Source organism: Petaurus breviceps, unplaced genomic scaffold (assembly GCF_028583685.1).
Source record: "Petaurus breviceps papuanus isolate PSGF00001 unplaced genomic scaffold, PetGlider_PUasm1.0 91133, whole genome shotgun sequence".
In the NCBI taxonomy this organism is placed as follows: domain Eukaryota; kingdom Metazoa; phylum Chordata; class Mammalia; order Diprotodontia; family Petauridae; genus Petaurus; species Petaurus breviceps.
The window spans coordinates 99,956,969-99,979,681 of record NW_027187419.1 but is presented as its reverse complement, the minus strand read 5'-3'; the positions used below and the strand labels follow the sequence as shown (position 1 = coordinate 99,979,681).

General features: G+C 38.5%; 1 protein-coding gene across 2 annotated transcripts in view; it reads left to right on the top strand.

The window, feature by feature from the left end:
* Window positions 1-19,973: 19,973 nt before the first annotated feature.
* Window positions 19,974-22,713, top strand: part of TLK1 (tousled like kinase 1) — a 181,876-nt gene continuing 179,136 nt past the window's right edge. Inside the window, exon 1 of one of the 2 annotated variants that reach the window (XM_069079680.1) lies at window positions 19,974-20,095. Coding sequence is in view for 1 of the 2 variants with exons in the window: in XM_069079679.1 (XP_068935780.1) it covers window positions 21,052-21,208 (157 nt within the window). In the remaining variant the exon portion in view is untranslated. Of the gene's footprint in view, window positions 20,096-20,761; window positions 21,209-22,713 lie in introns of those variants that run through there. The other variant, XM_069079679.1, reaches the window with a different exon arrangement.

The following is a 22,713-nucleotide window of genomic DNA, read 5'->3' as shown; positions in this document are numbered from 1 at the left end:
CACTTTTTTTAATTTCTTATTTTGTATTTAAGTTCAAAATTTTTTTTAAATTATATTTGAAAAAATTATGGGTTGTAGCCAAAGTAGTAGATAGGAGAAAATGTGTATCTCTTAATGCTAGAATCCTTCCCAAAAGATGAAGGGGTGAAGCAAGGATACCCATTATCACCACTATTATTTAATATTGTACTAGAAATGTTAACTATATCATAAGAGAAGAAAGAAGAAATTGAAGGAATTAGAATAGGTAATGAGGAAACAAAACTATCCCTTTTTGTAGATAATATGATGGTATATTTAGAGAATCAACTAAAAACCGGTCAAAACAATTAACTTTAACAAAGTTTCAAGATATAAAATAAACCCATGTAAATCATCAGTGCCTTATCAACAAAGTCCAGCAGCAAGAGATAGAAAGAGAAATTCCATTAAAAATAATGGTAAATTAGTGCCAGATCTTAAACCATATCATAAGACTGTAATTATAAAAAATATCAGGTACTGGGAAAGAAATAGGTAGATCAGTGGAACAAAGTAGATACACAATTTACTACAATAAATATAAAAACCTTGTATTTGACAAGTATAAAGACTTAAATTTAAGGGATAAGAATTCATTATTTGCTAAAAAAAAAAAGTTGTTGGGAAAACTAGAAAGTAGTATGTCAGAAATTGGGCACAGACCAGTATCTTACACCATTTACCAAGAGAAGATCAAAATAGATGCATGCCCAAAATATAAAGGGAGATATTACAAGAAAATTAAGAACGTGGAATATATTACCAATCAGACTTATGTATGGGTGAACAATTTATAAATAAACAAGATATAGAGAACAATATGAGGTATAAAGTGGATAATTTAAATTACATTAAATTAAAAAGGTTTTGTACAAATAAAACAAATGTAGCCAAAACAAGAAGGAAAGCAGAAAATTGGAAGGAAAATTTTATAGACAGATTCTCAGATAAATGTCTCAATTTCAAATATATAAAGAACTTTGTCAAATCTATAAGAATATGTCATCCCCAAATTGGAAATGGTCAAAGAATATGAACAGGCAGTTTTTTTGATGAAGAAATCAAAACTATTTATACTTATATGAAAAAATGCTCTAAATCATTATTGATCAGAGAAATGCAAATTAAAATAAAAAGATTGGCTAAAATGATTGAAGGAGAAAGTGACAAATGTTGGAGGGGATATGGAAAAATTTGAACACTAATTCATTGTTGATAGAACTGTGAACTAATCCAACCATTTTGGAGAGCAGTCTAGAATTATATCCAAAGAGTTATTAAACTGCCTATACCCTTTGACCCATCACTACTACTATTAGGTCTGTTTCCCAAGATGATTAGAGAAAAAGGAAAAGAATCTCTATGTTCTAAAATGTTTATAGAAACTCTCTGTGGTTGTAAAGAACTGGAAACTGTGGAGATGCCCATCAATTAGGGAATGACTGGTGGTATATAATTGTGATGGAATACTACTATGATATAAGAAATGATGAGTTAATCTTATTAAAACATGGTTAGACTTACATGAAATAAAGAGTAAAAGGAGCAGAACCAAGAGAATATTGTATACAGTAACAACAATATTGTTTTAACAACAATATTGAGAGACTAAGTCATTTTGACTGTTATAAACACCCAAATCAACTACAAAGAACATATGAAGGAATAATATATATATATATAGAATGGTTTTACATGTGTGTGTGTGTGTGTGTGTGTGTAACAGTAGTCATCTTTAGGGAAGGGAGTGGAGAGCAAAGAAAAAGAGAAGAAAAAAGAAAGTTACATGATAGTTGTATTACATATTTAAAAGGAACAGAAAGTTTTATATTATAGATTTGCAGTTTCATGTACAATCATCTTTTCTTCTATTCTACTTTGCTATGGAAATGCTTGTTTTATTTAAGTTCAAAGTAAAATAAAATTTAAAAAATTAAAAATAAAATAATGGCAGACAAATAAAATACCTAGAAGGCCACCCACCAGCACAAACCCACAAACTATATGAACACAATTACAAAATACTTTTTACACAAATAAAAACAGATCTAAACAACTGGAGAAATATTAATTGCTCATGGGTAGGCTGTACCAATATAATAAAAATGACAATTATATCTAAATTAATTTACTTATTCAATGCCACACCAAAGTACCAAAAAATTATTTTATAGAGCTACAAAAATAATGACAAAATTCATCTGAAAGAATAAAAAGTCAAGAATACCAAAGGGATTTTGAAAAAAAATGTAAAGGAAGGAGGTTTAGCACTACCAGATCTCAAACTACACTATAAAGAAGTAATTATCAAAAATTATTTGGTATTGGCTAAGAAGTAGAAAGGTAGATCATAAAATGTGATGCCATAAGAGATTTTTTTTAAAAAAAGGAAAAGGACCTATATGTACAAAAATATTTACAAGCCCTTTTGTGGGTTGACAAGAATTGGAAATTGAAGGGATGTCCATCAACTGGAGAATAGTTCCAGACAAAGAACTGATGGAATCTGCATGCAAATAAAGGCATGCTTTTTAAAAACTTTATTCTTCTTGGTATTTTTTAGAGAGAGATGTGTCTGTTTTTTCTTTCACATGACTAATATGGAAATATGCTTTTCATGACTGCACATGTATAATCTATATCAAACTGGTTGCCTTCTCTATGGGGGGATAGAGGAAGGAGGGTAGAAGAGAATTTGGATGTCAAAAAATTTTTTAAATGAATGCTAAAAATTGTTTTTACATGTAATTGGAAACAAAATATTAAAAGTTTTTGAAAATTAATTACTTTTCTAAAACCAGTTTTCTTTTTAAAATAGTTCATTTACTTTCTCTGTGGAATATAAAACTAACTTTCCCACTCTGTTGTTGTTATTTTCTTTTTTCCTTTATATATTCTTCCTAAAGTTAGTATACAGCATCATCAGGTAGCATTAGGAACCTTGATCTCATATTCTGAATTACAAGGTGAGTTATTTATTTGTGATCTAGATTGCATTCTTCATTTCCCACCGTATCTTAAAAACATAAAACAACTTTTAAAAATGACTAACCATTCGTGAAACAGCAATATAATAGGTAATATTTTGAAGGAAATTTTCCAAAAAATAGATGTGCATATAATTATATACTTTCTTAAAATTTTTAACTATTTTCAATCACACCCTCATCCTGCCATCTCCAGCTCTTGCTTAGGAATCTCCATTCTGATTCCCTACATCAGAACTTGGAAGCAAGCCTACCAGTGGTTGGTTGATGGCTTCAATACTTTAGGTCAGCTTGCTACTAAAATACCTCCAGGCCACATCCCTCAAATACCACAGTGGTTTTTTTTTCTCCCTATTTTATCCAGAGGCAAAAGGTTGGGTTGTTAGAACTAATTAAAGGAATGGCATTGGTTTTCTTTTCAAGCATAACTGATGAGGTAGACAGTCCATGTCACTTTCACTTACTCCCATGTGTTCTGTCTCCCATAGAACTAAAAAGGAATGAGAAAGAATAAGTCATATTAATTATCACATTTAATAATAATTTAATAATATGTGTTCAGATTCTTGCACTAGATGATTGCAGAGATACAAAGTTTAGATAAGCTATAGTACCTGTATTCATGGAGCTTACAGGGGAATATGTCACATACCAAAAATAACTATAATACAAAATAATATATGATATATATCATAGTCAAGAAGACTAAAACATTTTTCAAGAAACAAAATAGTAGGATGGGATAGGGGCAGATTTTGGGGCCTTGGTATTTTTTAATATTGAGTAAGTATGGTACAACTAAATGGTCTTGAAGCTAGGAAAATCTGAGTTCAAGTCCTGAGTTCAGACACATACTGGCTATGTGTCCATAGGAAGTCACCACCTCTCAGTGCTTTATTTAACTAAGATTCTAAGTTGTAGAGAAGGTGGCATTTGGTAGAGGGAGATTCCTCATATGACAGTTTCCTGTCAGTGAAGCCCAGTTCTAGTGCCTATCCCTAGTTTCAAAAATTATTCTGGCTGATTCCAATATTATTATTTAGGAATGGGCTTGGTGTTTTCCCAAGAAATCCAGAGGGAGACAGAACAGAGACGAATGATACAACAGGAATTCCCAGACCCTAAAAGAATGTCACAAGAATGCCAAACTATCAGGATGCAAGTCACCTTCAGCCAGTTGCAAACTGAAGCCAACACAGTGAGACCATTTCCAGGATGATAAAGGAAGTTGTTCCACAGAGCTTGACTTGGGTATTTATAGGACCACACCAATGGTATTATGAGGGTGAACGGGAGGACAGACATCTTGGTTAATTTTTTTGAGTGACATTTAGGGAAAAAAAAGACTAAGACCTGCAAGTAAAATGTGGATGAGAGGAGGGAAACATGTGCCTTATTGAATATGAAATCCTGTATTTCTGGGAGAAGGAAGTTTCAAGTGTTGTTACAGGCTTAAAATATTATTATAGACTCTAGGCATTCTCCTTGTAGCTGCTAGCCAGAATTGTATGAGCTAATAAAACATTTAGATATATTAAGATAGCTTCTCTATTATTCCTGATCCTGGTGTCATGGCAGAAAGATGCAAGCAACATACTATATAAGGATCTAAGTGGTTACTAACTGGTGAAAGCAGAGAAAACTTCAGAGATGAGATGGCATTTAAGATGAGTTTTAAACAATGAGGAGGAATTCAATGAGCAGAGGGTTAGGAGGAAAAGTCTAGGCATAGGGAACAGTGTGAACAAAAGTTACAATTACCCAGATGCAGTCTGTTTGAGTACAGGTGATGGCTGGTAGCCCAGTTTGGCTGCTGCAAAGAGTACACAGAGCAATATAAAATCAAGCTCAAAAGGTAGATGGGTGCCATATTGTAGATGCCCTAAGAATTCAGGGTAAAGAATAATTGGTAAGAATATGAAATTCTCTATAACTAGTAGAAGCAGACAATTTTTCACACTTTAATCATAAAGAAGAGTAAAACATCTCTTCTCAAGACTCTTTAAAGATGCCAAGAGAAAAGCTGCTCTCATGCAAGGGCATCATCTTGAGGACTTCAGCTAAAAGAACTCCAGGAGGTATGAGCTACCTACCACCTTTGCCATTTTGCTTTAAGCTTGAACCCACTTTGCCCTGGATGCTATGTTTACCTGTAGGAGAGTCTCAGCTAGTGGAGATTTCACAAGAAAATGTTATATTAAATCTCTATGTGTGTTTGTGTATACAATATTCAAAAGAACACCATCACATAAAAGAACACCAATTATTCAGTATCAAGCTTTCAAGTAAAAATTGAAGCATAAGCACTCATAAATTAATTTGGCTTTTAAGCAAAAAATCTTTGGTATCATAAATGAAGACATGAAACATGGAAATGTAATAAATTCTCAACATTTGCTTTGCAAATGGAATTACAGCACAGTCAAGATAGCTGTCAGCTAGGGCTCACTACCTTTAACATTTAGCCTAATTTGTGAAAATAGCTAACAAAATCACCACTGAGGGTGACTTGCTATATCACCAATGCTATACCCATAGCAGCTGCTATGAACATGCAGATGTATTTCCAGGATTGAATTACAAAATATAAAAAACTCTCTTCCTCAAAGACAAAACCAAGATATTCATATACCAGAAAGTCAAATCCACCATGGTAATAAAGAAGTTGGCACACATTATCAATGAAGGAAGCACCGACATCCTCAAGCCTTGCTTCCATCAGACCTCCCCATAAACAAGCTCCCATAGGTAAAATGCCCCTTTCTCACTCATACTGGCTGCTCTGCCTCCTCTCTCAGCTCCACCTCACTCTCTCACTTCCTGCTCCACCCATTCGGCAAGCTGTACTGTAATTGCCAAGGAAAGGCAACTTCCCAAGGTTCAAAATACCAGCATAGGTGCTCTCCATTTTATTCAGTGACAAACCAAGAACAGAGAAGATCAAAACATGACATCATTCCAAAATACAGCATTTACTAAGTGTGATTAAATAATCTCCAAGGACTACCCCACCCCAGGACCTTCCAATCATTCAATCAATTACAAAGTCCCTGGTCTAAATACTTCTCCACCCCTAGGCTATACCTTTATTTGTCAATCACAGAGCACAAAAAGGTCAAAAGTTCCCCACCCTTGGATCACAATTGAATCTACCCCAGAGTTACATCAAGTTTAAACACAGCACTTAATACCCAAATGGAGGTCTTTTCTTCATCTTGACACGAGGCAAGTTCTCAGCAATCTTAGTTCCTGGGGAGACAAGGCTTAGCAAGGCCACAAGATACATTGCCAGTCCCTCCATTAATTCATCCTCTGTCTGTAGAACAGTCCTAGAACCCCTGAAAACATTAGCAAAACCCTCTCCTAGGATTTCTGTAAACATACAACAAGAAAATCCTTCTTCAGGGCTTCTGAACCAACAGAAAGGTTCCCAGACCCCTGCAACAACAGCACTGTCCTTCACCAGTGGACAGTATCCACTCTCTGTCTGCAGGACAGTCTCAGGGCTTCTTAACCAAAAGCCGGGTTCCAGGACTTCTTCAACAACAGGACTGTCTTTCACCAGTGGACAAATCTGGCAAAAGAACATCAAAACAGACGGATAAAGTACCAGCAAAACAGCCATGTCTCCTCAGTCCTTGGCAGCTCAGGGGGCAGGTCTCAAAAGTCCAGGGCAATTCAAAGCGGCCACCAGCAATTCTCTTAGTCTCTCTCCCTGCCTCCACGTGGGTGCTGCTTCCAAAAAAAGGCCTTCCGCCTCTCTCTTGTCTCTCCAAATCTACGTCACCAGCTCCTCCCAGTTCAGGACTTTCTTTTCACATCAACAAGTCCATCCCACAGGTGGGATTAACAAGCTCTGGGTTTTAACACAATCAATTTGAAAACACTCCATTACTATCACACAAGCCCCTCCCACCACAGGCTCCTTGTGACTCAGGCTTCCAGGCTGAGGCTCAAAACAGGCTACATAGGCCTATTAAGGAAGATCTTCCCATTCCATTAACAATACACTTGCCAGCTGCATATACTTTTTAAAAAATTATTTTTTATATTCCCCAAATTGCATGTAAAAGCAATTTTAATATTAATTTAAAAAATTTTTGAGTTCTAGATTCTCTTCTTCCCCTCCACTCACTGAGATGGTAAGCAATTTTATATAGATTATACATGTGCAATCATGCAAAATATATTTCCATATTAGTCACGTTGTGAAAGAAGACAGACCAAAAAACCAAACCAAAACAAAACCCAACAAGAACAAAAAATATAAATTAAGTGAAAAAAAGCATTCAGAATCAGTTCTTTCTCTGGAGGTGGATGGGATTTTTCATTATGAGTCCTTCAGCATTATCTTGGTTCATTATATTGCTGAGCATAGCTGTCATGTACAGTTGGTCATCGTACAATACTGCTGTTACTGTGTACAATGTTTTCCTGGTTCTCCTCACTTCACTTTGCATCAGTTAATGTAAGTCTTTCCAAATTTTCCTGAAATTATCTTGCTTATCCTTATCATTTCTTTTTGCATAATAGTATTCCATTGCAATCATATACCACAACTTATTCAGCTATTCCTTAATTGATAGACATCACTTCAATTTCCAATTCTTTGCCATCACAAAAAGAGCTGCTATAAATATTTTTGTACATGCAGGGCCTTTCCCCCTTAAAAAAAAATCTCTTTGAGATCCAGACCTTGTAGTGGTATTGCTGGTCCAAACAAAGGGTAAGAAAAGTTTTATAGTCCTTTGGGCATAGTTCCAAATTGCTCTCCAGAATGGTTAGATCAGTTTACATACTTATAATAAAACTATAGTGTCCCAATTTTCCCACATCCCACATTTATCATTTTCCTTTTCTGTCATATTAGTCAATCTGATTGGTGTGAGGTAATACCTGAGAGTTGTTTTAATTTGAATTCCTCTAATCAATAGAAATTTAGAGCATTTTTTTTCACACAACTATTGATAGCTTTAATGTCTTCATCTGAAAACGTCTGTTAATATCCTTTGATCATTTATCAATTGAGAAATTACTTGTATTCTTATAAATTTGACTCAGTTTCTATATATTTGAGAAATGAAGCCTTTATCAGAAATGCTTGTCATAAAAATCCCCCAACCCCAGTTTTCTGCTTTCCTTCTAATCTTGGCTGCATTGGTTTTGTATCTGCAAAACCTTTTTAGTTGAACATAATCAAAATTATACATTTTACACCCCGTAATGTTCTCTGTCTCATTTGTTCATAAACTCTTCTCTTATCTATAGAGCTTCCAGGTAAACTATTCCATGCTCTCCTAATTTGCTTATGTTCTCACCCTTTATGTATAAAGCATATACCCATTTTGATCTTATCTTGGTATATGGGATGAGATGTTGGTCTATACATAGTTTCTGCCAAACAGTTTTGCAATTTTCCCAGAAGTTCTTGGTCTAATAGTGAGTTCTTGTCCCAAAAGCTTGGATCTTTGGGTTCATCAAACACTAAACTATCATGTTCAATTACTACTTTGTATTGTATACCTAATCTCTTCCATTGATCTCCTGCTCTATTTTCTTAGCTAGTACCAGATTATTTTGATGATCACTGCTTTATAATACATTCTTCATTCCTGCTTTGTGAGATTCATATGGTTTCTGCTTCTCTTTGGGACAGACTCCAGGGCAGAGAAAAGGAAAAGCCTTTCTTGCAGACATATATGAGGAAGTCAGTTCCTCAACGTGTCCCTGACTTACAGCTTGCATCCCTAAAAGAATTTGGAGACTTTCTCCCTGGGTGAGACTGGTTGAGTGACATCTCACTTTTGTTTGGTGAAATCATAGCTTGCTCCCATCGAAACAATTCATCCATTGCTGTTTAATATCATATATATTCTAATCTGTAGAACTTTTCTGATTTTTATTTGCTCTCTGGACAAATAGATCATCATGCTATTCATGATTTGTGATGGGCTTTTGTACAACTAGCATTTGGTAGGAAGGAGACAAGCATGTGTGTGTTAGTTTAGTTTAAGCTATCCCCTTTAAGGGATAGTGACAGGAAAATTAGCTCCTTTGTTGTTGGGTAGTACAGGTAGTAAATATTAAGTGTCTGAGGCCATATTTGAACTCAGGTCCTCCTGACTCCAGGGTCGGTGCTCTGTTCACTGTGCCACCTAGCCGCCCCTGCTTTGTTGTTTTTGAACCTAAAAAAAAAATTCTGTCCCTAAACAGCAATATTTTGAGGGCAGATGTATATAATCTAGTCCAGTAGCTCCCCCATCCCCCCTACACACACCAGTGGTGTAAAACTCAAATAGTAACTCAAGCCCATTAAATTGTATTAAGGATTCCTGTGGGCCCCATATTGACCTCTCCTTAAAATATTTTATCTATGTTTTATTGTATTTTTATTTATTTTGTTAAATATTTCCCAATTACATTTTAATCTGGTTCAGGCTGTACCCAGGAGTGTTTCTGGCCTCAACATTTTTGATACTATTGTTCTAGACCAATTCAGGAAAGTACCAAAAGGAAAAGATGACTGAGGAAAAGGCCACTTACAAAAGGAGACTAAAGAGAGAAGAAAAAATAAAGCAAATAATAGGAAAATGAAGATAAGGAAAGGGCAAGAAAAGAAGACCTCAAAATGAAGAATCAAAGGAAGAAAATTAGGTGGGTTTAGAGATTCCGCTAGGAAACTGAGGTTATAGATAATGAAGTTTAAGGGTTGAAGCTATCATGCAATTAGGAGGGCTTATAATTTTGAGTCAAAACAAAATAGGAAACCCCCACAGTCAAAGAGCAACTGTAGCTACTTATAGCATGGGAACAAAAACCAATTAGTCTCTTCAGGGGCCTTAGGTATGTATGAATTATTTTCCCCCTGATCAACATGTTTTTATTTTTAATCATTCTCATTAACTGCTAATTCAAGGTCAGGTGCTTAGAAGAGAGCTGCTCATTTTCTCAAGGGTCTAGAGAAATGCCTTGCATCAAAATCAGACAGAAGGCCAAATCGGATATGGACTCCTGTGGGTGAACAGTGCTTAATCTCAAAAACAAACACAATCCCCTGAGTGATGAAACCGAGCATGTTCCATGTGGCTTATAGAAAATAGGTGCCATTAACTAATACAACTATGGTTTTGAATCATAAACTGCAATGTGGCACCTTTTTTAAAGACCAAGTATCACCAAGTATTACACCAAGATCAAGTAATATACTTTTGCTGCCTAATTAGAACCCACAAGAAAAGTTGTGTTTGCACTATGAGTGGCAGAGAAAAACTCAGAATTTTGTTTTCAGTTTTCATTTGCCTTTCATCCCAGGTGTCACCTTCAATGCAGGAATGGGATCAGAGTACAAGTGCCTTGTTGAACCTTAACATTTCCTGTGGAAAAAAATCAAGCAGGGAGGGGTTGCACCTGAATTCATGACTGCTCTCTCCTCTTGACCTTCCTCCTCACTTATGAAGGAGGTCTCAGGTAGTACTGCAGCATGTCTGTTCTGCTTTTTCTTTGCATAGGTAAACCCCTTAAATATGTATGGGACTTGGATTTGGAAGAGCCCTTACAGATAATTTAGTCTGACCCCTTTATCTTCAAGATGAGGAAACTGAGACCCAGGAAGTCCAAAAAGCTTGCCAGAGATCACACAAGTAGTGAGTATCAGCAATTTCGACCTTGTCTTTTGAATCCTAATCTAGAGCTCTTTCCACTGCCGAAGATGTAGGTACAGGGCTCTCCTTCAGTATTTGCTGCAAAGGGGACAGAAAAGAATGTTTTTTTTTCTTTTCTTTGGAAGTATTATGCCTCACCCTCCAATCCAATATAACATGCAGGAATCATCCTCACCGCCAAAGCAACCTAAATTCTTAAAAATGTCGAAATAACATAAAGATATAAAATACACATATAGAAGGCAAAGAATTCTAACCTCTCAGAATCCATAAGGAGGTGAGCTAAATAAACCCAGGTAAAATTAGGGAGAAAAATAGCACACAGCAAATCGCCTAATTGTAGATGCCTATGAGGTGTGAAATTCTGGGTAGTGTTGATAGAAATAGTTTGTCTCCTGCTTAGGTTCTTTGTCACTGGAACATAGAACGTAAGTGTTGGTATCCCACATATGCGCTGTAGCCCACTGTGATGGAACCTTCTTTCTCAGGGGAAGGCTCAAGTAAATCCAAAGAGACAATGAGGAGTCAAAAGGAATGTCCTTCTGGTTTAAGACTTGTTATTACCAGAATCAAATGTTAAATGTATATGTGGATGCTCCATAAAGGCTTTTGGGAGAGTTCTGAAATCATTCAATTGATCCCAACATTTATTAAGCATCTCATGCTCAGAATTCTGAGATACTTTGACTTGTAAATGAAAGAGGATTTGATAATGGGGATTAAGGAACTTTTTGTTTTTGTATTAAGAGTCTACTTTTAGAAATAATGATAATAGACTAGGCTAGGAGATAACTTTCTAGGTAGGATTCAAAAAAGGTATGAAGTCTGGAGGAATTCAAAAAGTCTGAAGAAAAGAATTAAAATAAGAGTTTGAGAAAATGTGAAATTAGATGTATAAAAAACCAGGGTCAACATCAAAATGGAACAGAATCTTGAACTGCATTGTTATATGGAATGAGAACAAGTTTAGAAAGAAGGGAAATGACAATAAAACAATACATTAGTTTTACATACAAGTACAAATATTAACTCATCGTCTTTTGCAAAGTTGACTTGCCCATCTTATGTAGTTGTATTTATAAAATCAGCCTTCTTAATCACTTTCCCAGGATAAGTAACAAATTTGTAACTAATTATCTTATATGTAGGATTTATTTAGGCAGTAGCATTTTAAATAATTTAGAGCAAAAGAATTTTCCATTTTAAATAATTTAGAAGGAAAGATTAGGTATTCCTATGTTATTTTTGAAGTTTCTAAGAGGACATGAGGTAAAGTATTTCGACTTTTCATATTGTCTTGACTATGTATGAACTCTTGACATAGATTGTCTTTCTGGAAAAATAGTGAATGATTTCAGAATTTTGTATCCAGTAAGTTTGATATTCATTTTCTCCTATACATAATTGGGGATGTTTGTTATTTTTACAAAGACAAACACCTGATTTCCTGCCCAGAAATGTTTCTATTGCAGAAGCAGGGGTCAAGGTGCTTAACATTTGGTCATCTCTGTTCCTTGTTATAATTTACAAAACTTGTATCTCAACTGTGCTAATAATATTGCTGCCAAGTAAAGTAGAACACAAGTATATAATGGGTTTTATACATTTTAAATTATTTTCCAGAAACAGTCTGCCTTGTTAACAGGTATAGTGTTAATTATAAATCTGCTATATGGGCACCATTTGAATGTTGTACTTTGTTTTGGTAAACATTTCGTAATATTCCTGTCCTTGGAGGACAGCTTCCAGCTCACACTGGGGGAGGAAAAGTGTCCTGGAGCTGGTCATTGTTGCCAAGTATGTAACTTTTTTTCTTTTAACCCCTGGCTTATGAATCAATTTTGAGAAACTGGCAATTCCAGTTTTCTGGTTCTGTATGGACCAAAGCTTCTAAATAGATTGAAAGAGTTGGAGAAAACCATCTGATATAGTAGGAGAGATAATTTATATACACACATATGTTTATGTGTATACACATGTTTCAGTTAGAAAATCATATATGCACTGATTTTGAAGATGATCTAGCAGAAGTACAAGGCCACAAAAGGTTAAGTGACTTGCCAGAATCTACACAGGTACTCAGTGGCAAAGTCAGGATTGGCACATAAATCCTTCAAGTCCAAATCTAATATACTTTTTCCTGTACCACATTGAACACAATCTTTCCTCACAGGGTAATTGAGCTGGTTTTTTTTTTTAAGTTTTAAATTAAAACAAGTGTTTAAGTAGATCATAGGAATGACACTTATAGGATCTCAGATTTGTACATGTATACAAAACAAGAAGGAAAAGGATTGGGGAGAGGTGATCGATTTGGGAATGGATGGGAGAGAATTGTACCCACGTTCTATTATGTTAACTTTTTAGCTCAGATGGGCAATGAGCTCTAGTAAATGAACTGCAAACAGAATTTAAAATATAAGAAAAACAAGTGAGTGTGTCATGGGTCAGAGGGACTTTGGTTCTCCCTTCCTTTTTGTAGTGATTTCTGCTTATGTCTTGGTTAGCATTTAGGTGAGTCCTCCCCTGCTTATAAACTTCTAATTAGGGAGGTGTTTGATAGGATCAACCCAGAGCTTCCTTTGCCACTGTATCTTCTTGGAATTTTTAATTCTAAAACTGCTTGAGTACCAACGGCATGCAAGATATTGTTTGTTGTGGAGTGGTTAAGGGAGAACAAAGACAAGAGGAGTGGCAATAAGCATTAACGAGTTCTCTGTATTTTGAGGGAAATAACATTTTAAGAGGCATAAAAGCTTACATATTTTGTTATACTGCCCATGCCATCTGCTAAGTTCATATGATTGTAGATTTAGAATTGGATGAGACTTTAAAGATCATCTAGTCCATCCCTTAATTTTGAGGCCCAAATGGTTTAAGTGACCTGCCTAATGTCAAACTCATAGTAAATGAAAGAGCTGGAACTCAAACTCAGATCAACTACAAATCTATCACTTTCTTTTAATACAAATTTTAAAGAAAAATCTGGTTTTTACAGCATCTTCATTTCCAAGCCTTTCTTTCTCTTAGTATTAACTTTTATAGCAAAGAATAAAAAAAAGTCCACGGGAGTAGATGATCTTTAAAGTCTCATCCAATTCTAAAAATGCAGTTCAGTAAACCCAATCAACACATTACCTAATAACAAGCATTATTAAGCACATACTATGTGCCAGGCACTGTGCTAAGCTCTGGGGATACCAAATAAAATAAAATAAAAACAGTCCCTGCTCTCAAGGGCTCACATTCTAATGAGGTAGATAACATACAAACAGCTATGTACCAATAAGGCAGTTATAGGGTAATTTGAGGAGTAGTCTCAGGGGAGGGTACTAGTATTAAGGGGTCTTGGTAAAAACTTCATGGAATATACAATCTGCCACAGCTTTAGAGTTGGAAAGTACCTTAGAGACCACTGAGTCCTGAGCCTCCCTTATTTTACAGATGTGGAAACTGAGAAACAGATTGAATGACTTGCCTCGGCTTAGTAAATTTCTGAGTAGGATTTGAACCCAGGTTTTGCTGCCACCAAGTTCAGTGCCCCTACTTTTTCTCACGATCCAATGCTGCCTCTTTTAAAGTTCTCCACTTCTGCAAAGAAGATAGGAAGATGCATTTCATCCACTTTCCTCTGATGTCAAGCAGTTTCTAGTTTCTATTTACATTATTGTAGTTGTGTATATTGTTGTCATGGTCCTGCTCACTCCACTCTTTATGGGTTCATATATCTTTCCAATCTTCTCTGAATTCTATATCCCATTACCTCCAGGTATCAGAATCTGTCTAGCCATTCCTCAATTAATGGGCAGTTATTTTGTTTCCACTTCTTTCCTTATGACAAAAAGGATTTCATGTAGTTTCTACTGTCCTTTGAGCTTGTTGGAGATAGTTGTTAAGGTACATCAATATAGGACCATTATACGCAGATGTAAAACATGATCTAAAACATGATCACTTTATAGTGGAGGAAGAAGATTTTGACTAAGCCCTTTCACCAGGAAATCTAATTACTTTCATTCTTGCACTGTAGCTTCTACCATCTTAAAACAAAAAGAAACCAACCCTTCCTTTCTATTTTTTCTTGTAAAATTAATTCAATATTACCTTTATTTACTCATACCATTCTTATTTTTCCCTATTTTTCATAATGTTCCTCATATGGAACATTTTTCCATTTCCCATTGCCAAAATCCATTATTCAGAATAAGGGTTCCTGGATTTCACCCTCTCCCAATTAGGCTGAAATGAGGTGGTTAATTCTTTTTAATTTGGTTTTGTCTGAGCCTTATTACCCTTTTCGTTGTATGCTTAATATATATATATATATATATATATCTGTAGTCCTTTTTTTATTCTTAAGCTTGACTGTCTTAAATTGTATGTTCCAAGAGGACAAGAATCCTACCTGTTTAACTTGTTCTATATAGTGCCTAGAACAAAAGCATTCACTCTATTAAGACATTGTTGACAATTAATGTTCTAAACTACTATATTTATATTTAATTTAATTTTTATTTTTTGCTTTCTTTTTGGAGGGCAGTTGGGGTTGTGACTTGCCCAAAGTCACATGGCTAGTAAGTGTGTCAAGTATCTGAGGCCCGATTTGAATTCAGGCCCTCCTGACTCCAGGGCTGGTGCTCTATTCACTGTGTCACCTAGCCTACCCACTATATTTATATTTTAATGTAAAAAAGAAACAAATGTCATGCACAATAAAATGCAATATAGTTTGGTAGAAAGGCAGTTTGGAAAAGCAAAGGTATATAGAACAAGGGCTCCACCATCAAATCTATTCTATTGGAATTGGATACTAATACCTAGCAGATGGACTATTGAGTGGTGGGATAGTGATGTGTGTGTGTGTGTGTGTGTGTGTGTGTGTGTGTGTGTGTGTGTGTGTGTGTGTGTGTAATTGGGAATATTGATCAATAATAGTATTTTAAAATCAGGGAGGATCCTTAGCAGTAACCTAGCCCAATTCCCTCATTTTATAGATAAAGAAACTGAGGCCCAGAGAGTTTGTGACTTGGTCAGTTATATTGCTAGATTGTGGCAAAGCAGGAGTAGAACTAGAATCTTTTGTTTTCCAGTCTTTCCAATGCACCTGCTGCCTCAATTCAATTCAAAAAATGTTTAATAGTATTTCTAGGTCCCTGCTCTTAAGAAGCTTACATTCTGTTAGGGGATACAATATGTACATTGATAAGTAAAATACACTGGGAAATGACAGGTACTGAAAGTAAACAAAATGCTCTAAGCAAAGTGGAGAGAGAAGACAAACATCTGGGAGAGTAGGGGTCTGGGGAAGGCCTCATGGAAGAGATTGCTGCTGAACTGAGCCTTGAAAGAAACTAGGATTCTCCCAAGGAAAGGGAAGAAGTGCATTTTAACTATGGGAGATGGCTTCTGTGGTTGCATGGAGATGGGAGATAGGATTGCATGTTGAATTTAGGAAATAGAAGTTCAGTTTGACTGTAACTCTGAATATACAAAGGGAGGGATGTGAAAAAAAAGTTGAAAAGGAAGGCTGGAGCCAGGATGGGGAGGAATCTAAATGTTAAAATAAAATTGAGTTTATATTTCATCCTACTGTCAATGGGGGAGTTTCTGCAGTTTTTGAGCAGGGGAATGACTAGGTTAGACCTAATCCTTGAGAAAACTAGTTTAATGGCTGTGTGGTAGATGGCTTAGAGAAGGGAGAGACTGAAAAGGAGAATTAATATGATACTATTGCAGTAGTCCAGGTGATATGGGTCTGAAGTAGAGTAGTGGCTATCTGATGAGATATGGTGGTGATATGACATTGTGGAGATCAAATCAAGATATGAGAATGAGATTCAGGGGAATCAGACTAGAGATAAGAGATTTGGAGCTTAGTTTTATAACAACCAAAAGCATTCATTAAGAACCTCTTGTGTATGGAGTATACAAAGACAACAATCTGCCCTTCGGGAGCTTATGTTCTATTGAGTGAACCAACTTGTGCACAGCTAAGTAACTACAAGATAAACACAGAGTAATTTTTTGTGGGTGGGGGTGGGGAGGAGACCTGAATAACTAGGTGATACTCAAACTGAGTCTTGAAGAAAGCCTGGAAGCTGCTGCAGTAGAGGTCTGGAGAGAGTGGATGTCAGGCATTTGGGACAGTTGGTGCAAAATGGATTGTAATATTAGAAAAGAGGAAGTAGACCAGTTTGACTGATCTCTCTCTCCTGAGTTCCAGGTCACTAATTGCCTACTAGACATTTTGAACTGGATATCCTAAAGGCATCTCAAACTCACCATGTACAAAAAAGAACTCAACAACTTCTCCAAGCCCCTCACCTCAAACCACTATCTCTTCTGAAGTCACTCATTTTGGTAGTCACTGCTATTCTTCCAGTCACTCTCCAGTTGGCAACCTCTGAGTCATCTTCCACTTCTCTCTCTCACCCAAAATGCCCATTCAATTGCCAAATCCTTCCTATGGGTACAAGCACAATATCTCTGGCATCTGACCCTTTCTCTCCATTCACAAAGTTACCTTCCTTCACAATCTTATCACTCATTATTAGGATTGTTGTAATAGCCTTCTAATCGGTCTCCTTGCCTCAAGCCTCTTTCCTCTCCAAACATACTTCACACAGCTGCCAGTCACACATTTTTTTTTTCTCCAAAGTCATACTCTTCAAACACAGGTCTGACCATTTTAGTTCCCTGCTTAATAAACTCCAGTGGTTCCCTATTATCCCTAGGATCAAATTACAAACTATTCTGTTTGGTGTTTAAAGTTCTGTTCAATCCTCACAATCTACGTTTTTAACCTTATTATATATTCCTTTTCCCCCTGCACTGGACAGTACAGTCAAACTGGCCTGGCTGTTCCTCACAGGTGACATTTGATTCTCCCCCTTACTGCTTTTGCACAGACTGTACCCCATACTTAGAATTCATTCCCTTCTCACCATTACCTCAGAAAATCCCTAGTTTCCTTCAAAATTCAGTTTAAATGATACCTTCTACATTACCTTTTTTCTGATTTTCCAAAATTACCTTATGTTTATTTTAAATATATTTATATATTACTGTCTCTTAGGATGGAATGTAAGCTCATTGAGGGCAAAGGGCTCATGTTTTTTCTTTGTCTCCTCTGTACCTAGTATAGTTCTTGGCACCTAGTATGTATTTAATAAGTGCTTGATTGTAGAATATGTAAAAGGAAGTAACATGTAATAAAAGGGTAGGCTAGAGTAGGATTGTGAAGAATAGAATCATTTAAATGCCAGAAGAGTTTGTATTTTGTCCTAGAATATAGGGAGACACTGTGGCTTCTTGAGCAAGGAAATGACATGTACAGACCTGTACTTTAAGAATAACAATTTGGCAGCTGTGTGGAGGAGGGATTGGAGAGGGGAGAGACCAAAGAGAGAAATTAGAAGGCTAAACTTAATGGTCTTTAAAATTAAGGCATAGTTTTATTGCCTCCCAGGCTTGTTGTGAAGATCAAATGAGATATCTGCAAGTGCTTAGCACAGTGTTTAGCCTGGCACACAGTAGGAACTATATAAATGTTAGCTATCCTTATTCTTATTAATAATCTTTTAAAAATATAAATGTACTTTCTTTTATAGTGTGTACTTAAAAAAAAACTCTCCTGTTTAAGTGAAGGTTCATTTCCCACATTCTTTCCAAATCCACTAAAAATGAGTTCAATATCAATTTGAGACTTTGTCTGAATCTATTTAAAATATTTTAAGTTCTAATATCCATCTATTAATGTGACTTGCAGAAGTAACTAATTGAAAAACTACCAAAATAAGAAGTCTGAGTAGTCTGATTAACACTTCAAAATGCTATCCAAATGAAGTATTCTATGAACCCAAAGTATTAGTGTATGAAACATAGAATCATAAAAATGAAAAATAATTTATTTTCTAAGGTAATCAGAGTGTACATTTTTTCGGGCTCCATTCAATTTAGTTTTGAAAAGACAAACATTTTGTTCTAATTTTCCTAAGCTGATATGCTGCATTCCATTTTGCATAAGAGATACCTCCAAACAATTGCATATAATTCCATATTGCAAATAACTGCAAGATGTGTGGTCATTACATGGTAACCAAAATTGTGCTTTCAGGAAATAACATTTGTAGGGCACAATATGGATTGCAAAACACTTTAAATATGTTCTCATTTGTTGATCAAAATCCTGTGTGTGGCATATATACTGTCTTCGTTTTACAAATGAGAAAACTGAGGCACACAAGTTAAGAGATTTCCACAAGCTAGTGCAAAGCTAGCATTCTAATCTCAAACCCATTATTCTTCCCACATTACAGCAATCATAGTTTACCCTAGTTAAGAAAGAAGAAAAGAATGAAAGAAAAAGAAAAAAAGCTAATTTACAAGAGTATTGGACTGTTCTATAAACAGCCAGGTGGCAGAGTGGATAGAGTGCCCCACCAACCCAAGATCTGATTTTGAAACCTGCCTTAAATACTTTCTCTCTGTGAGACCCTGGGTAAGTCACCTAACTTTTCTCAGACTGTTTTCACATCTATAAAATGGAGATAATAATGTGCATGTATGTTTATGTAGTTATATATAGATATATGATACACAGTTCATGTGTACATAACCATATACTTATAATGCAGCATACACATGCATTATATATCATACATACATCCATACATAGCTATTTATATGCCCTATATAGGATATATAACCACATGTAGCTATATATGCACCACAATGTACGTATATAGCTATCTATGCACACATATACATATGTAAAGCGCTTTGCGAACCTTAAAGCGCTATATGATTGCAAGTTACTATTAAACCAAGCATTAAATGAATATAGTATTAGACCTTGCAACTTTGGTATTAAACATTTTTTTTTACTCTGCAATTTTTGATAAAGGACTAATATATTTTTTTACAAGCATGGCAATAATACTTTGCAAATTCTTTCATTGGAGGATCTCAAAAGTATTTATTCATTTTACAAAACGTTAAATTAAGTCGCTTTTTCCATTCCCTCTTTACTTAAATGGTCATCGTTTACTCCCGTTTTGCCGTATGTCAGACTTTAAGCAGCGCACTAAAGATGACTGATCTGGGAATCGGGAAACAAGAAACCTTCTTGTTTAAACTTTTCAGACTGAAAACGGCCACAAAGTGACAGCTAAGCAACTGCAGGAGGGGCAAATTTTCTTCCACAACGTACAGTCCTCATTCCCAGCCAAAAAAGGGGGGTGGGGGTGGGTGAGTGCATGGGAGGGGGTCCCAGGGTGGGTGGGTTTTCAGTAACCCTAGCTTCCGTAAGAAAAAAAGGGGAAGTCAGGTGGCTGCGACTGGAACTGCTGGCAGCGGCGGCGCCCGTGGAGACCACTAGCTTTCAGCAGGCATGATGAGGAGGAGGAGAAGGAGGAGGAGGAAGAGGTGGAGGAGCAGGAGCGCGTGTGCGGGGCGAACCTCGGGCGGTGGGGGAGTCCTCCGCCAGCTCCATTTGGGGTGGGAAGCTTGGGCAGCCAGGGTGACTGGTGTTCACACTTTGCACTGGGATTGGGCGGGGTGTGTGTGTGGGGGTCGCCCATGAGGAGGAGGAGGTGGGGGGAGTCAATCACCATCATCTCCTCCCTCGGTAGCTCCTTTCCACCCATCTTCTCCTCCTCCCTCACTCCCCCCCCCCCCCCCCCCCCCCCCCCCCCCCCCGCCCCTGGCCCCGGCCCCGGCCCCAGCCACCCCCCGCCCTCCTCCCGCCCGTTTGCCGCCCCGGCGGCGGCGCCCCCCCCCCCCCCCCCCCCCCCCCCGCACCCCCCCCTTTCCCCCCAACGTGACTGGAGTTCAGACGCCCCCCCCCCCACGTCCCTTCCCCTGCGATGCATGCTCCCGCGGCCGCCGCCGCTACCGGAGGTGCAGGAGCCTCGCGATAGTGTTTGCACAGGCGGCGCGTGACGCCGCCGCCGCCTCCTCCTCCTCCTTATCCTCCTCCTCCTGTAACTGATGCAGAGGTTACCCCGCCGCCGCCGCCGCCGCCTCCTCCTCCGCCGCCAGCCCCCGCCCCCCCCCCCCCCCCCCCCCAGCGCAGCCGCCGCCGCTGCCGCCTCAGAGACAGGGGCGAGGAGCGGGGGCAGACGGACGCACTGCGGAGGGGCCGGCAGGTTGTGCCCGCGGAAACCTCGCCAGGCTCTGCCGTTTCCCTCGGAGCGCCCTCCTGCCGGCGCCCCCCAGGAATCCCCCCCTCGACGCCCGCCCTCTCCTTTGCCTTCCCTCCCCCTTCTCCTTCCCTCCCTCCCCTCCCTCCTCATCACGGCCCCGGCCATGACTGAGGCGGATGCCGGTGCCGCTGTTGCCGCCGCCGCCGGGGGGGTGTCCGCTTCCCAGAAAGTAGCTTGATGAGTGTCCAAAGTAGCAGTGGAAGTTTGGAGGGGCCGCCATCTTGGTCCCAGCTCTCCACGTCTCCAACCCCGGGTTCGGCGGCGGCGGCGGCGGCAGCAGCGGCAGCCAGGTCCCTGCTGAATCACACGCCGCCATCCGGGAGGCCCAAGGAAGGTAAATACCGTCGCGCCGCGCCCCGCGCCCCGCGCCGCTCCTTCGGCTGGGACGCCCCCTCTTACCCCAGCCCTCCTCCCGGGGACCCTGCTGGTGGGGGATGGGGCGGCCCGAGCCGGCCCGGAGGCCGCCCGCGGCGGGGGCCGCTGAGGGGGCTGGTGGGGATGGTGGGGTGCTTCGGGGGGCCACTGGGAGATGGAGGGGCGGGCAGGGCGCACCACTTTTTTTGGCGTTCCTCGGGGTCGGTCCTTGATCCTGGAGACGAACCTTGAAGCTTAGTTACTCTTTAACACCCTTCTCCTAAATCGATGGTGGATTTCACCTCCCTCCCTTTTCCCCCATTGCCTTCATCCTTTTTGTGCCCCCTCCCCTTTCCCCGTAGCCTATTGCACTCCTCCCACAGAGGCGGTCCCCTTCCTGAAAGCTTCTGTGCTGCCTGAAACTGGCCAGCGTGCTTCAGGCTGCCCCTACGGAGGAGGGGGTCGCTTCCTTGTAGGGATTCGAGAGGGAGACGTTCTGGGGAAAAAAATGTTGTCGTGGAGGACTTTGATCTCTTGCGCCGCCCCCAGAGTCATTGAAAAAGACGAACCTCCTTGGAGGCAGGTTTCCTAAACCAACCTCTCCAAATGGTTGCAACTTTCGTTCCCCATCACCTCTTGAGTGTTTGTGCATTCTTGTTTTCTAGTGTAAGGGGAACACTTCTTGCTGAGAGAAAAGGATATTATGGAGAGCGAGAGTGTGTGTGTGTGTGTGTGTGTGTGTGTGTGTGTGTGTGTGTGTGTGTAGAATATCAGCATAAAGGTTATGTGCAAGCAAGTCATTCTTGCTCTTTTCTGTTACAATTGCTGCCCAACTTCTGGCTCCTTGCATTCAAATATGTTGCCACCAGATGTAGCAATTATACAGCTAGTGAGTTATCGGAAGGCTTTTAGTAAAATTACAACTTGCTGTATTTAATTTGAAAGTACTGAACGTAAAATGAAATCTAGGAATGCATCTATTTTTAGGAGAGGAAGGTACCCCCTATAAAATTATGTTTTGCCCTAACTTTAGCAGTATTCTAATCAGGCACTTGGAAATTTACTCAAAATGCCCATAGACAGGTGCTTTATTCAGAAAAGGCTGTAGCCCCATTTTTGGGGGGTCCACAAAAGGTAAATATGCTGCAATGAATCTTTGAAAGAAATCAAAGACCTTATTTCGAAGGACATGAATAGTGAACCTTATTTTGAAAAGATTTATTAAATATTTAATATTCATAGCTATGAAAATGTATAATCACTGGTTTGTCCTTTTAATCTCTATACCAGTAGTTGACAGATATATCATTCCTTGTCAGTGCGGTACCTATGAGCATGTGTGAAAGTGACAATAGCAGGCTCAAAGATTGGCATGAATATGCTCCAGAAAATTCATGAAAAGGTTTGATTTATGGCATCCATTAAATATGCTGAATAAATTGACAGACATTTTCTGCTTTCATCTCACCTCCAAAACTGCATGCT